This window comes from Gastrolobium bilobum, unplaced genomic scaffold (assembly GCF_033153095.1).
Source record: "Gastrolobium bilobum isolate Gb01-03AN ecotype WA unplaced genomic scaffold, APGP_CSIRO_Gbil_v1 utg1851, whole genome shotgun sequence".
Lineage (NCBI taxonomy): Eukaryota > Viridiplantae > Streptophyta > Magnoliopsida > Fabales > Fabaceae > Gastrolobium > Gastrolobium bilobum.
In genome coordinates this window covers 72,006-83,291 of record NW_026895671.1, presented here as the reverse complement: position 1 = coordinate 83,291, position 11,286 = coordinate 72,006, and the positions used below count along the sequence as shown (strand labels likewise).

Sequence of the window (11,286 nt, the reverse complement as noted above, 5' to 3'; positions counted from 1 at the left end):
CGTTTGACCACTTTAGATGCTGTTGGTCATGCCACCTTAAAGAACTTGGATCTCACAGCATGCCCAAATTCTCCTACTTTTATCTTAACTTGTTTTGCTGCTATATATAGAAAACAAAAAAGGAAGAAAAAAAAGAAAAAGAAAAGTAGCCAATGGCTGCAAATACAAAGAGAAGTGAGTGAGTTTAGAAAATGGATATGGTCAAATTGTCAAAATATAGAAACAAAACCACATAGCATAACTTGTTAACTGCAGCACATTTTGACGCATGACCATCACCCACTTCACACCATATCAAAGAGAGAGAGAGAGAGAGACAAATGTGTGTATGTGTATGAATTTGTTTTGTGTTTGTGTTTTATCTTATTGCCCAATCTACTCCCCTCCAATCCAAGTTTCCCTTCATTTTCTCTCTCTTTCCCTTTTCTTCTACCTCACACAGAAAAAAAAAAAAAAACTCATAAATTAACACATACCCCACTTTCCCAATCGCTCTTACAGATCCGAAGTTCTTGTCTTTTTCATCACCCCTCCCACAATTCTCAATTGGGTCATTTCAAAATCAAAACATTACATTACAAACCCGATCAATTCTTTCATGTTGTTTTGCTTGTGTTAATCCCAAAGTTTCAATTTTTTTTTATATCAAAATTCTCCATCCATGTCTCGAATCTTCTCGAGATGGAAGAAGGTGAAGGAAATGACATCGCTTTCGGAGACCCACTTGGCCGTTCCGGCGAGTAACCGTCGCCGGAATCGAACCGGGTTCAACTACCGATTCAACCAGGCGCGCCCAATCTCGACCCACCTGAACCACATAATCGTCGCCGGCGGTGGCGGCGCTGCCCATCGCCGCCGCGAGCCGCTGGTCGGCGTTCAGGAGCGATACAAGTGGGACCGCGGCGGGTCCAACGATAACCCGACCCGAAAGATTCGGGCTGAGGCTAATTGCCCTCGTTGCACCAAAGACATGAGCCTCTTCTTCTCCAATCGCCAATTTCCCACAAGTGATTCTGATTCTGGTTCTGGTTCTGGTAATGGTTCCAATTTGATTCCTCCGGTTCCTGCTAAAGGAGGTGAAGGGGGTTACCAATCTGTGAATCTTTGCCCAACTTGCAAAACTGCTTATTACTTTCAACCTTACAACACTGCACCTTTGCAAGGTACTTTTGTGGAGATTGGTAGGGTCACTGATAATAATAATAATGTTGTTAACAATGGTACTAGTAAGTCTCAATCTCCTAGGAGGATCACACATGGCAAAGGTGGTGGTGGCAAAGAGAGTAGTGTTAGTAGTAAAAATGGTGGTTATGGGGGTGAGGATTTGGGGGTTAAGAGTAATGCTAGAAGTTGGCTTGAAGTGTCATTGTGGGACACTTTGAGATCCTATAATGGTGGTGGTGGTGGTGGTAATAATGGTGAACCACCTGAGTCGTGGCCTCTACCACCAGGTGGTAATAATGGGAATGGGAATGGGAATGGTCTGGCTGTGCATACTCCTCCAGGCCCACCTTTTGCACCTGGGACTAATTTCTTCCGGGCACGGGATGGTGGTTCCGGCGGCGGAGGTGGGGGCAATGGAGAGAAGACTGCCTGGGGAGGGTCTAATTTGGGGAAGGATTTGCCCTCCCCAAAAGAGATCTGCAAGGGTCTTGACAAGTTTGTTATTGGCCAAGACAGAGCCAAAAAGGTATCCTGTTTTCTTGAATTTTGTATAAGATTGATGCTCAAGTTTAATCCAATGTTTGTTTCTTATGCTTTATTTGGCATTTTGATGTGCAGTTATGTGTTAATGCTCCCTTTGTTGTTCATTTGGGAAGCAAAATGAGGAGATAAATAAAATTATTTACGTCTAAATATATATGTGTCATGCATATATTCATTTTCATCGTTTTGATTCCTCTCATTTTCTTTCATTCCTTCTCTATTCCCAAAACAAAAGACCTAAGTGTTATCTTAAAAGTCACTGCAAATTGCATTGTTCTAACTTTGGCCTTTGACTGCACCTCATTAATAGTTTATTTCTGTTTCTGTTGAAGGTGCTTTCTGTAGCTGTTTATAACCACTATAAAAGAATATACCATACCACATTACAGAAAGGGTTAGTTCTTTTACTGTCCCTTTCATTTTCTTAATTCGCAATCATTAATGGAATTACTACTGATGCTTCTAATTTACTTATTTCCCTTTTTCATATAAATTTCCTCGTGCATGAACCCATCCATATGCCATGATAAATGTATGAGGAATTTACAAAATGTCAAACTCATTTTTTTCTTTCACATTATCTATTTGCTATGATTGAATTGGTGGATTTCAATACTAGGTCAGGTGCAGATTCAGGAATTTCAAAAGTATTAGATGATGACGAAAATGTGGAGCTAGAAAAGAGTAATGTTCTCTTGATGGGTCCAACAGGGTCAGGTAAGACTTCCATTACAACTAATTCTTTTCCCTTTTTTCTTGTAAAATAAAAATTAGTTGCACCCATATTGCTTGCTCTTTTCATACCTGTATTTGAAATTACAACATGCCTGCTATGCTAATCTAACTTTCATAAAATAGGGAAGACATTACTTGCGAAAACACTAGCTCGATTTGTGAATGTTCCCTTTGTCATTGCTGATGCAACAACCTTAACACAGGCAAGTATGCATTCATTGATGAGGTAATATTAGAATTTGTTAAACTAAGAGTTCAGTGTAAACAAGTTAAATAATACTAATTTATCCATTTTCCTGTCCCAAAGATCTGAAATTTTCACTTATTTGAGTGATAAGAACATATTTGGTATGTTGTTCTGAATGCAATCAATTTTTACTTCAAATGAAACTTTGGATATTCATAGTTGTAACTATTTCTGATTTAGTTTCAGCTGGCTCATTTGTCCTAGGACAAAATTTTGTTGTTATTGACCTAAAAGAGGAAACATTCTAATTTGCAGGCCGGTTATGTTGGAGAAGATGTTGAATCAATACTGTATAAACTACTTGCGGTATGTGTATCATTCTGTGGAATTATGATGCTTGAATCAATTATCAATTCGCTCTAGAAAATGAGCCTGTTTATGAATAGAGCTTGTTACATTCAAGGAAACTTCCTTGCTTTAGAAATTTAATTGACAATGGTAAAGGTTGGTCCAAATTCCTTAACATCCATATATTAGCTGGAGACAGGAAAGATTTTGTTTGTTCCTTCATTAATTTGCTGATTTCTTTCTGCTCAATTGCACATACAATTATCAGTATCTATAACTTGTGTTGTCAAGTTAGGGAAAGGCTAAATGGTCAAAATATTCTCATTTTATTGTTTTTCCTTCATTTAAGGTTTTATGTCCTCATACATGATCTAGGTTGCTTTTCTAGTAAGGTGCTTGTTATGTTGAATTTCTTCACTTGCTGGTATTTTTTATGGAGAAGCATTATTTTAGTCACAATGATGAGAAATTAAAATGAATAAGTTTTGCTAGTACATTAAGGAAGGAGGGGGGGGGGGGGGGGGGGTAGTTATTGTGAAGATGTGGAGAGTGCATACCTGGAATTAGTCATTTCTTAAAAATAAATAATTACAAAATTGTAAATATTTAAATGAAGAAGTAAAGTTTTAATATTTATTATAATTGATATGAACAAATAAAAAAGGTCCCTTAACACACATGAATGCATATCAGGGAGGCAAGCTAGAATCGAAGGCTCCTCATCTAGATCTTCTTTGCAAAGTCATTGTCTGTGGTTGTACCTTCCATCTCATTGCTATCCTGGTTATTTTTGCCATATAGGCAGCAGATTTCAATGTTGCAGCAGCTCAACAAGGAATTATTTACATTGATGAAGTTGACAAGATAACTAAGAAGGTCTATTTGCTAATTTAATTGGATCAGTACCAAAGTTCTCATCTACTATAGGTTTTAAATGGTATGGTGTATTTTACAGGCTGAGAGTGTAAATATCAGCCGGGATGTTTCTGGCGAGGGTGTTCAGCAGGCATTATTAAAAATGCTGGAAGGAACTGTAAGTAAAGCAATTCTTGATTGGAGTTGTTGCTAATTGGTTTATCTGCTTTTTAAAAAAAAAAAAAAACTGTGGCAAATGAACTTATTGTTTACTCTACTTTTCTTCCTCTAGCAGTGCTTGTATCATGACATAAGAAAGAGTTATCTCTTTTATACAACTAAAATATGCCATTTTTCACGTAGTTCTCGTAGAAATTGCATCTTGATCTTCTATTTCATTATACGTGCAAGAGTGTTTAGCTGATGATTGACTTATAGCAAATAGCATTGATGAATTAATGGCAATTTCAGTTAGATTAAGAAAATACAATATATCCTTCTGCTTGTTGGGATATTAATTTTGATATTCAAAGGACAAACCCTTTAGAGAGTTTATTCAATGAGAGGAAGCTGCTATGCTTTATAATTCAGTTTGGAAATTCAATGGGGGCATTGAGGACTGAGTTGTTGAAACATGATGCAGTTTGGAAAATTTGAGTTGACGCAGTGGTGTTGGTCATAGGGTTTAGTTAGAGCAAATATGTTGCTTCTGTTCCTTCTAATATAATATTTTTTTCTGCAGAGATAAATGATGTGCTTACTATTTCTTCATCCCTATCCTTTGCTTTGCATCTAATTTTCTGCCAAACCTTGATATTCTAGATTGACTTAAAAGGAAAATGTGTTATTTTCAACCAATTAGTCCCTTGTAGAAGCTAGAGCCAAAAAAATGCCTATTTTATTTAAATCACTGCCGAAGCATCTGCTGCGGTATTAAACAAACATTGAATTATCATTATATCCTTTTGGCCTACACATACCATTGCCATAACAAAAATTAATAATGATAATAATAGCATCAACATCACTTTTATTCCAAGCTAGTTGGGGCGGCGGTTGATGAACCCAAATAAAGGGCAAGAAAAGATTGAGGGAAAAGAAAAAATTAATAAAAAAGAATAACAAACAAGAGAGGAAAAAAATAAGAGGGAAAAAATAAATTAGAAAGGAAGATAAATAAATAAATATAGGAAAAAAGGATTAAAAAAGACCGTTTGGAATATAGGAAAAATGGGACTACCTCTCCACACTGCTAATAATGATAATAATAAACGAAAGGAAAAAAGAATGCTGAAATTCGAATTATTTGAGTTGATACTAAGTTAGCTCCCTGGTCAGTTATGGTTAAGTTGATTTTATGATTCTATATTCTTAAGCATATTTTCTGCAGCTTTTCTGAGCCACTGTTTTTGACATTCACTTTAATAGATTAATTTATACTCTAAGTTTGCAATATAAATATAATTTCTCTCATAATCCAGATTAAATAAAGTTTTTGTAATATTACATTTCTGTTTCTTGGAACATATATTTTTATAAATTCAGTGATTATTTGTGCTGAATGTTTTTGAAGAGATAAGCCTAAATTGGTTAGTGTCATTCTTATAGTATCCTAAACTTGGGATGATTTCTTATTGTCTAGATAGTAAATGTTCCTGAGAAAGGAGGTAGGAAGCAACCACGGGGGGATAACATTCAGGTATGTTGTTTTGGGAAAAAAAAAAAAATCTCTTTTCATGCTCATTCCTTTTCATTTTATTCATGCATGTACTTGGATGTGATTAGAAAAAATTTCTCACCTTGTTCTTGTTTGCTGCTGTCCTGGAATTTTTGTTCAGGAATGCATTTCTATCATTATAATTAATGATTTTTTTCTTATTGGAAAAAGAATGAGAAAATGACAACGTACAATCCCCTAATTGGTTGATGAAATCTAATGCACACACTTGCATTGAAAGCTATAGATAGCTGGAGGAAATTAGAAAGGAGAAAACTCAAAATGAATAAAATTTGCATTGAAAACTTTTGCATCTACCTACCTACCATGTATTTTTCAATAGTCTGTCAATGTTGGTCAGGCCGGTCACCTAGTGATTCGGACAGTATGCAAGTAATTCTAGCAACTCTTAGTTGTTAATTTTTTCAACAATCTTCCATTTATTCCCCAACCAGTTTGGGATAAAGTTGGTGTTGATGTGGTGGATCATTTTTTATGATATGCAGTTGGACACAAAGAATATTCTTTTTATATGTGGTGGAGCATTTATCGATCTTGAAAAAACCATTTCGGAGAGGTAAGTCCCTTTTGCCTTTCTTGAAAAAAAAATTGTACACAGATCTCAGATGCTTCACATAGGTCTTGTTTTCTGCCAGAGTATTCATTAACTTCTATTTTTTATCAAATGAACCAGACGAGAAGATTCTTCTATTGGTTTTGGAGCACCAGTTCGTGCCAAAATGAGAACTGGTGGAATAACAGATTCAGCAGTAACATCATCTTTACTTGAGTCGGTGAGAATTGATTCTTATCTGACATTTTATTCTCCTTTTTTATAATTGTAAGACAAGATAGATAGATACTTTAAGCAATTGAAGCTAATGAATAATGCACTCAAGCTACCTTGATGCTGTGTGTTTTCCCAAACTTCCAATACCATAGTTAAACACAGAAGTGAGATAATGAATTGTTATAGCTGACAGCTTTCCAAATGAGTCTTAAAGATGCATTATAATTTTCAGGTTGAAAGTGCTGATCTTATTGCATATGGCCTCATACCAGAGTTTATTGGACGATTTCCCATCTTAGTAACCTTGTCAGCTTTAACCGAAAACCAACTTATGCTGGTATTTCTTCATTGTTTATATTGTCTTTGATCTTATCGTAGTTTTTCCTGATTTCTCTAAACAATTTAGTGCTCCGAGGACTTATTCTGCTTGCTTGCTGCCTCTGATGATGATTCTGTTTGTCACTTCTGATGCTTCCTAATCCTACATATAAAGTCAACAATCCTTATGGTCTTTTAGTAAAAAGAATTAAATGTTAATTTGGGCACTGCATCTTGAGTTTAATAATGAACTTTGTTGTCTTTATAAACAAAGCTAATAACAAAATTGATTGATAAAGAAAAGAAAATATGGTCATTTGGCCTGTGGAAGCACATGGTTCATATTTAGTTTATGGAAAGCAACATGAAAAATAAATATGAATTTTGTATTGAGATTCTTATGACTAGAAGAGGCACCTGTTATGTGACTATAATAGTTTACATATTTAAATCTGAAAAATGAATGTTAACTGATTTTAATTTGTAATTATAAAAAAAAATAAAAAGTTCCTTTGAAGTAGGGTCGTTGTAAATGGTGGGTCATTGTGTTTATTTTATGTTGACAATTTGATCCTCTCTTTCCTTCTATAGGAAAAACTAAATATTGAGCACTTTGGGAAAGTAGAAAAGATTCCAAAAGAGTGGAATCCCTTTTTTATGTAGTATAGATTACTTCATATGTACAAAAGGAGTTTGAGAGTTTTTCTTGCACTGGACCTATAATTTGCCAGCCATCAATTCTTCTTAGGAATTTGAGGGTGATTGGGCATTGGAAATATCATCTGAAGTTTTTCACTTATGCTGCTTGCAGCATGTTGTATGTGCTGGTTTAGAGTTTAGACTTGCTGTCAAGTGGATTACTTAACTTTAGGCCGCTTGAGGAAGAGTTGTAGCTATTAATTATTTTAGATTCTGAACAGATATATGGTCATATGACTAGGGAAATGTTGTTGGGTTTGCAGGTCCTCACAGAACCAAAAAATGCTCTTGGTAAGCAGTACAAGAAATTATTTAGCATGAATTATGTAAGCAATTCTCTTTCTCTCTCTCTCTCTTTGTATATGTGTGTGTGTGTGTGGTGTGAAAACCTGAGCCCGCCTAGTCCCATATCATCTCAAACCGACAAACTTTAGAAATATGGAGATGCATAACATTCAAACTTTAAATTGGTTAAAGTGATTGATTTAATGATTGTCAGTGGAGACCTATTCTAATAATTATTGTAAAGAGGAACCTTGGCACAGCGGTTAATGTTGATGCCATGTGAAACAGAGGTTGATTCATGTAATTATAGACCAACACCATGGTCTGACTCTTCCCTAATCTTCCGACCAATCTCCTACCTCTACTTGATTAGGACGTGTCTCTTTAATAGGCAGCTTAAGTTTCTGTACTAATGTTGACGATATGAAATTATGTGAAGCTCCCCAATCGATACGAACAATTACCTCGTTGCCTTCTATCTTGTCCCACATCTCGAGTGATCTTTTGGAAGCTAACCCCATAGCACTATACATGGGAACTTTATAGTACCAGGCTGCCCTTTACTTGCTGTCTCCCTCTTCCTATTTTCACATGACACCAAATTATCCCTCTCTCATTTTTTTTATCATTTGATTTGCTGATGTTGACTGTAGCCTGCCTTGAATCCATTGACTGGTGATATCTTTTACCTCTCTACATTGGAACATTACATAGAAGCCTGATCAAAACCAACCTTGGTTTAGTAATTTAATTGGTCATGGCTTTTGGTGCCATTTGATGTTGGTCTTTGCTAGGTTAAAACTTGTAAACTCTTTTGGCTTTTAGTGCAAATCATTCAAATTGTCCTGTATGTGTATGGGTTCATTTGTTTATTCATTTATTTCTCCATTATGAGTGCAAGTGAGTAGCTGGGAGTGTGAGCAAAGAGAGGTTTATTTGTCTGAAGCTTTATCCCTACACTTCAGGTAAAGCTACACTTCACAGAGAAAGCTCTGAGACTGATAGCAAAGAAAGCAATAGCCAAAAATACTGGTGCAAGGGGTTTAAGAGCCTTACTGGAAAACATTTTAACCGACGCCATGTTTGAGGTATTGAACGGTCTGTCTATTTTTATTATACCTGGCTATCTTCAAGCATCACAAACTATCATCTATCTATACGGTTTTTACTAATACATTGAATGCTTATATGTACCAGATTCCAGAAACTAAAACTGGAAGTGACAAGGTTGATGCAGTTGTTGTTGATGAAGAGTCAGTAGGATCACTAAATGCCTCTGGATGTGGAGGAAAAATTCTTCGTGGAGATGGTGCTTTGGATCGGTACCTAGCTAAGATGAAGGATTCAATGGTATGTACTTACATTTGAACGTGTGCCAGTTAATGAGTTATTTTGTGGATTGACAAATCAGTGTCTTTACCTATTCATGGACAATGTCTGCTTCTCTAAGTTACATTGTAGCCCCTGCTATTAGCATATTCCCTAGTGTGCATGGTTCGGTTCGGTTTTTTATACCAAACCATAAAAGGGGTTCAGTTTGGTAAAAAGTGTTTCGGTTCTTGAACTAATTTGGAGAAAATGGTTCGGTTCTTAAACCAATTTGGAAAAATATGGTGTGGTTCAATTTGGTTGGATTCATTTGGTTTTTTTTCACGCTCCTAAAGGTGGGTATGGTTCTATTTGGTTTTTAGTCCGAACCTAATTGAACTGGTAAAGTAGTTTGGTTCTTGAAATGAACTGGTTTTGAAAAAATAGTTCGGTTCTTGAATCAGTTCGAAGAAAATTATTCGGTTCTTGAACCAAAAATGGTTTGGATCACAATGGTTCAACTAGTTTTCTGTCACACCCCTAATATTCCCCATCGGAGATGTTTTCCTCCTTTTGCAGCGGTTATGAGCTATGAGGATGTATTAGGTAGATTTGACCAAATCTGATTAATCTTCTGCAGGTGAATGTTGACTTAGCTGAATCAGACTTACAAGAGAGGGAGTCAGAGCTTTCATCAAGAGCCATGAGCATGTAATATTATATTTTTATCATATTCAGTGTATAATTTATCATTGTCATTGTTATTTGTAAAAATCACATGCAAAAAAAAGTTTGCTGTAATTATCTCATGTATAACAGCATAGCTACTGGTCTAAGTTCACTGGATAGGAAGGAAATAATTAGAAAAAAGGAAGGTATAGTGTAGCATTGCTAATTTAGGCAGCACATTATACAAAATTTCAATTTGTTTTGAGAAAGTCTGACTGAAGACATTTTTTTTCTCTTGTACTGGTGTCACTTTGACATTAAGGAGTAATTTCTGAAGGACCTAACTGATAATGTGATATCATTTTTCATTTTAAAAGTTCAGCTAATGTTTTACATGAAAACTTTTTGTCTTAATAAAAATCTATCTGAATGGATTGGGACTTATCAAAATGGAACTTAAACTTTTGTACATTCCTAGACTTGGACTTGTTAAATCAAAATTAATATGATAAATGAAACCAACCATGGATTAATAATGATAAAAAGGATATCATAGTTTCTTCAAGGACATATACTTCATTTATGTCAAAAAGAAAAAAGAAAAAGAAAAAAAAGAACATACTTCATTGAATTAATTCGGCCAAATAGATTGAAAACTTGAATAAAAACGGTTGAAAGGGAAAAATAAAATGCCACCACAGAAACTAATCATGTAACAATAATATCTTTGGTCTACAGTGGATCCATATCTGTAGGAAAGGCTATTTTCTAGGTCCAATATATGCATGAATTTTCCTAAAACACTTACATAATGTGAAAATCTGGTTTCTATGGAACAAGCTGTTTGAGATACATAGAAAGTTAATCCAAGGTCTTCAATATTGGTTCAAACGTAAAAATTGCAGCCTCAAAATGCTAGACGGTTATGTGTCATCTTTATCTCTTATTTTAATTAAGTTACGAACATTCTTATTTTTTTCTTCATGGCCTTTCCAACTCCTATAATGGTTAAACACCTTGATTGCAGCCATGTACTGTTGTCAAGCAACCCTTTGCCTTGGCCAGAGCAGGTGAACCTTCCTTTGGGAATGGGGAAGTAGTGACTCAATGAAATTATAAATCTTTGAGTTCATGTCCATTCATATGACAATGTGCAAACTCAAAAACCTTCTTAATCATTAACGGTTTCTTTTAATAGAATCACGATCAACGGTTCAATGTAATGGCATAAAAGGCTTATTATTATTAATATGCATAACAGCTTCAATAATTTCCATAAATGGTTCTATTTATCTTTATACATAATACATCACATATTTTAGTTGCAACATTTAAGGGCCTATAGCTAGCTAGGTGCATTATTTTTCCATTTTGTAGTGCTTCTTCACAGATTCAATAATGTCCCAAGTCATGCTCATTCCTTTAGGAAAGACACCTAAATCACCAGCCTCAAATTCAAAATACCCATCAACATAAATCTTCGCTTTACCCTCCAGCATAAGCAGTCTCTTTGGCTGAAATTGTCCATGGAATTTTGCTTGATTCACCTTCCCACCTGTGATGTGTAAATACCTCATATGTCAAAGTAACTCAGTTAAATATATAAAGATACCACAGAAAAAGCACAAGAATGAAAGAAAAATCAAGAAGAAACCTGCACATACAAAG

The 11,286-nt window shown here is 35.3% G+C and overlaps 1 protein-coding gene across 1 annotated transcript; it reads left to right on the top strand.

Annotated features, from left to right (window-relative positions):
• Window positions 1-318: 318 nt before the first annotated feature.
• LOC133288769 (CLP protease regulatory subunit CLPX3, mitochondrial-like) lies at window positions 319-9,995 on the top strand. The gene is made up of 15 exons (XM_061486583.1): window positions 319-1,690; window positions 2,040-2,101; window positions 2,327-2,424; window positions 2,566-2,645; window positions 2,945-2,995; window positions 3,779-3,853; window positions 3,933-4,010; window positions 5,475-5,531; window positions 6,056-6,126; window positions 6,244-6,343; window positions 6,572-6,676; window positions 7,620-7,682; window positions 8,607-8,729; window positions 8,839-8,991; window positions 9,590-9,995. The coding sequence occupies exons 1-15, from the start codon at window positions 662-664 to the stop codon at window positions 9,662-9,664; spliced, it is 2,220 nt and encodes a 739-aa protein (XP_061342567.1). The 5' UTR covers window positions 319-661; the 3' UTR covers window positions 9,665-9,995.
• Window positions 9,996-11,286: the final 1,291 nt, after the last annotated feature.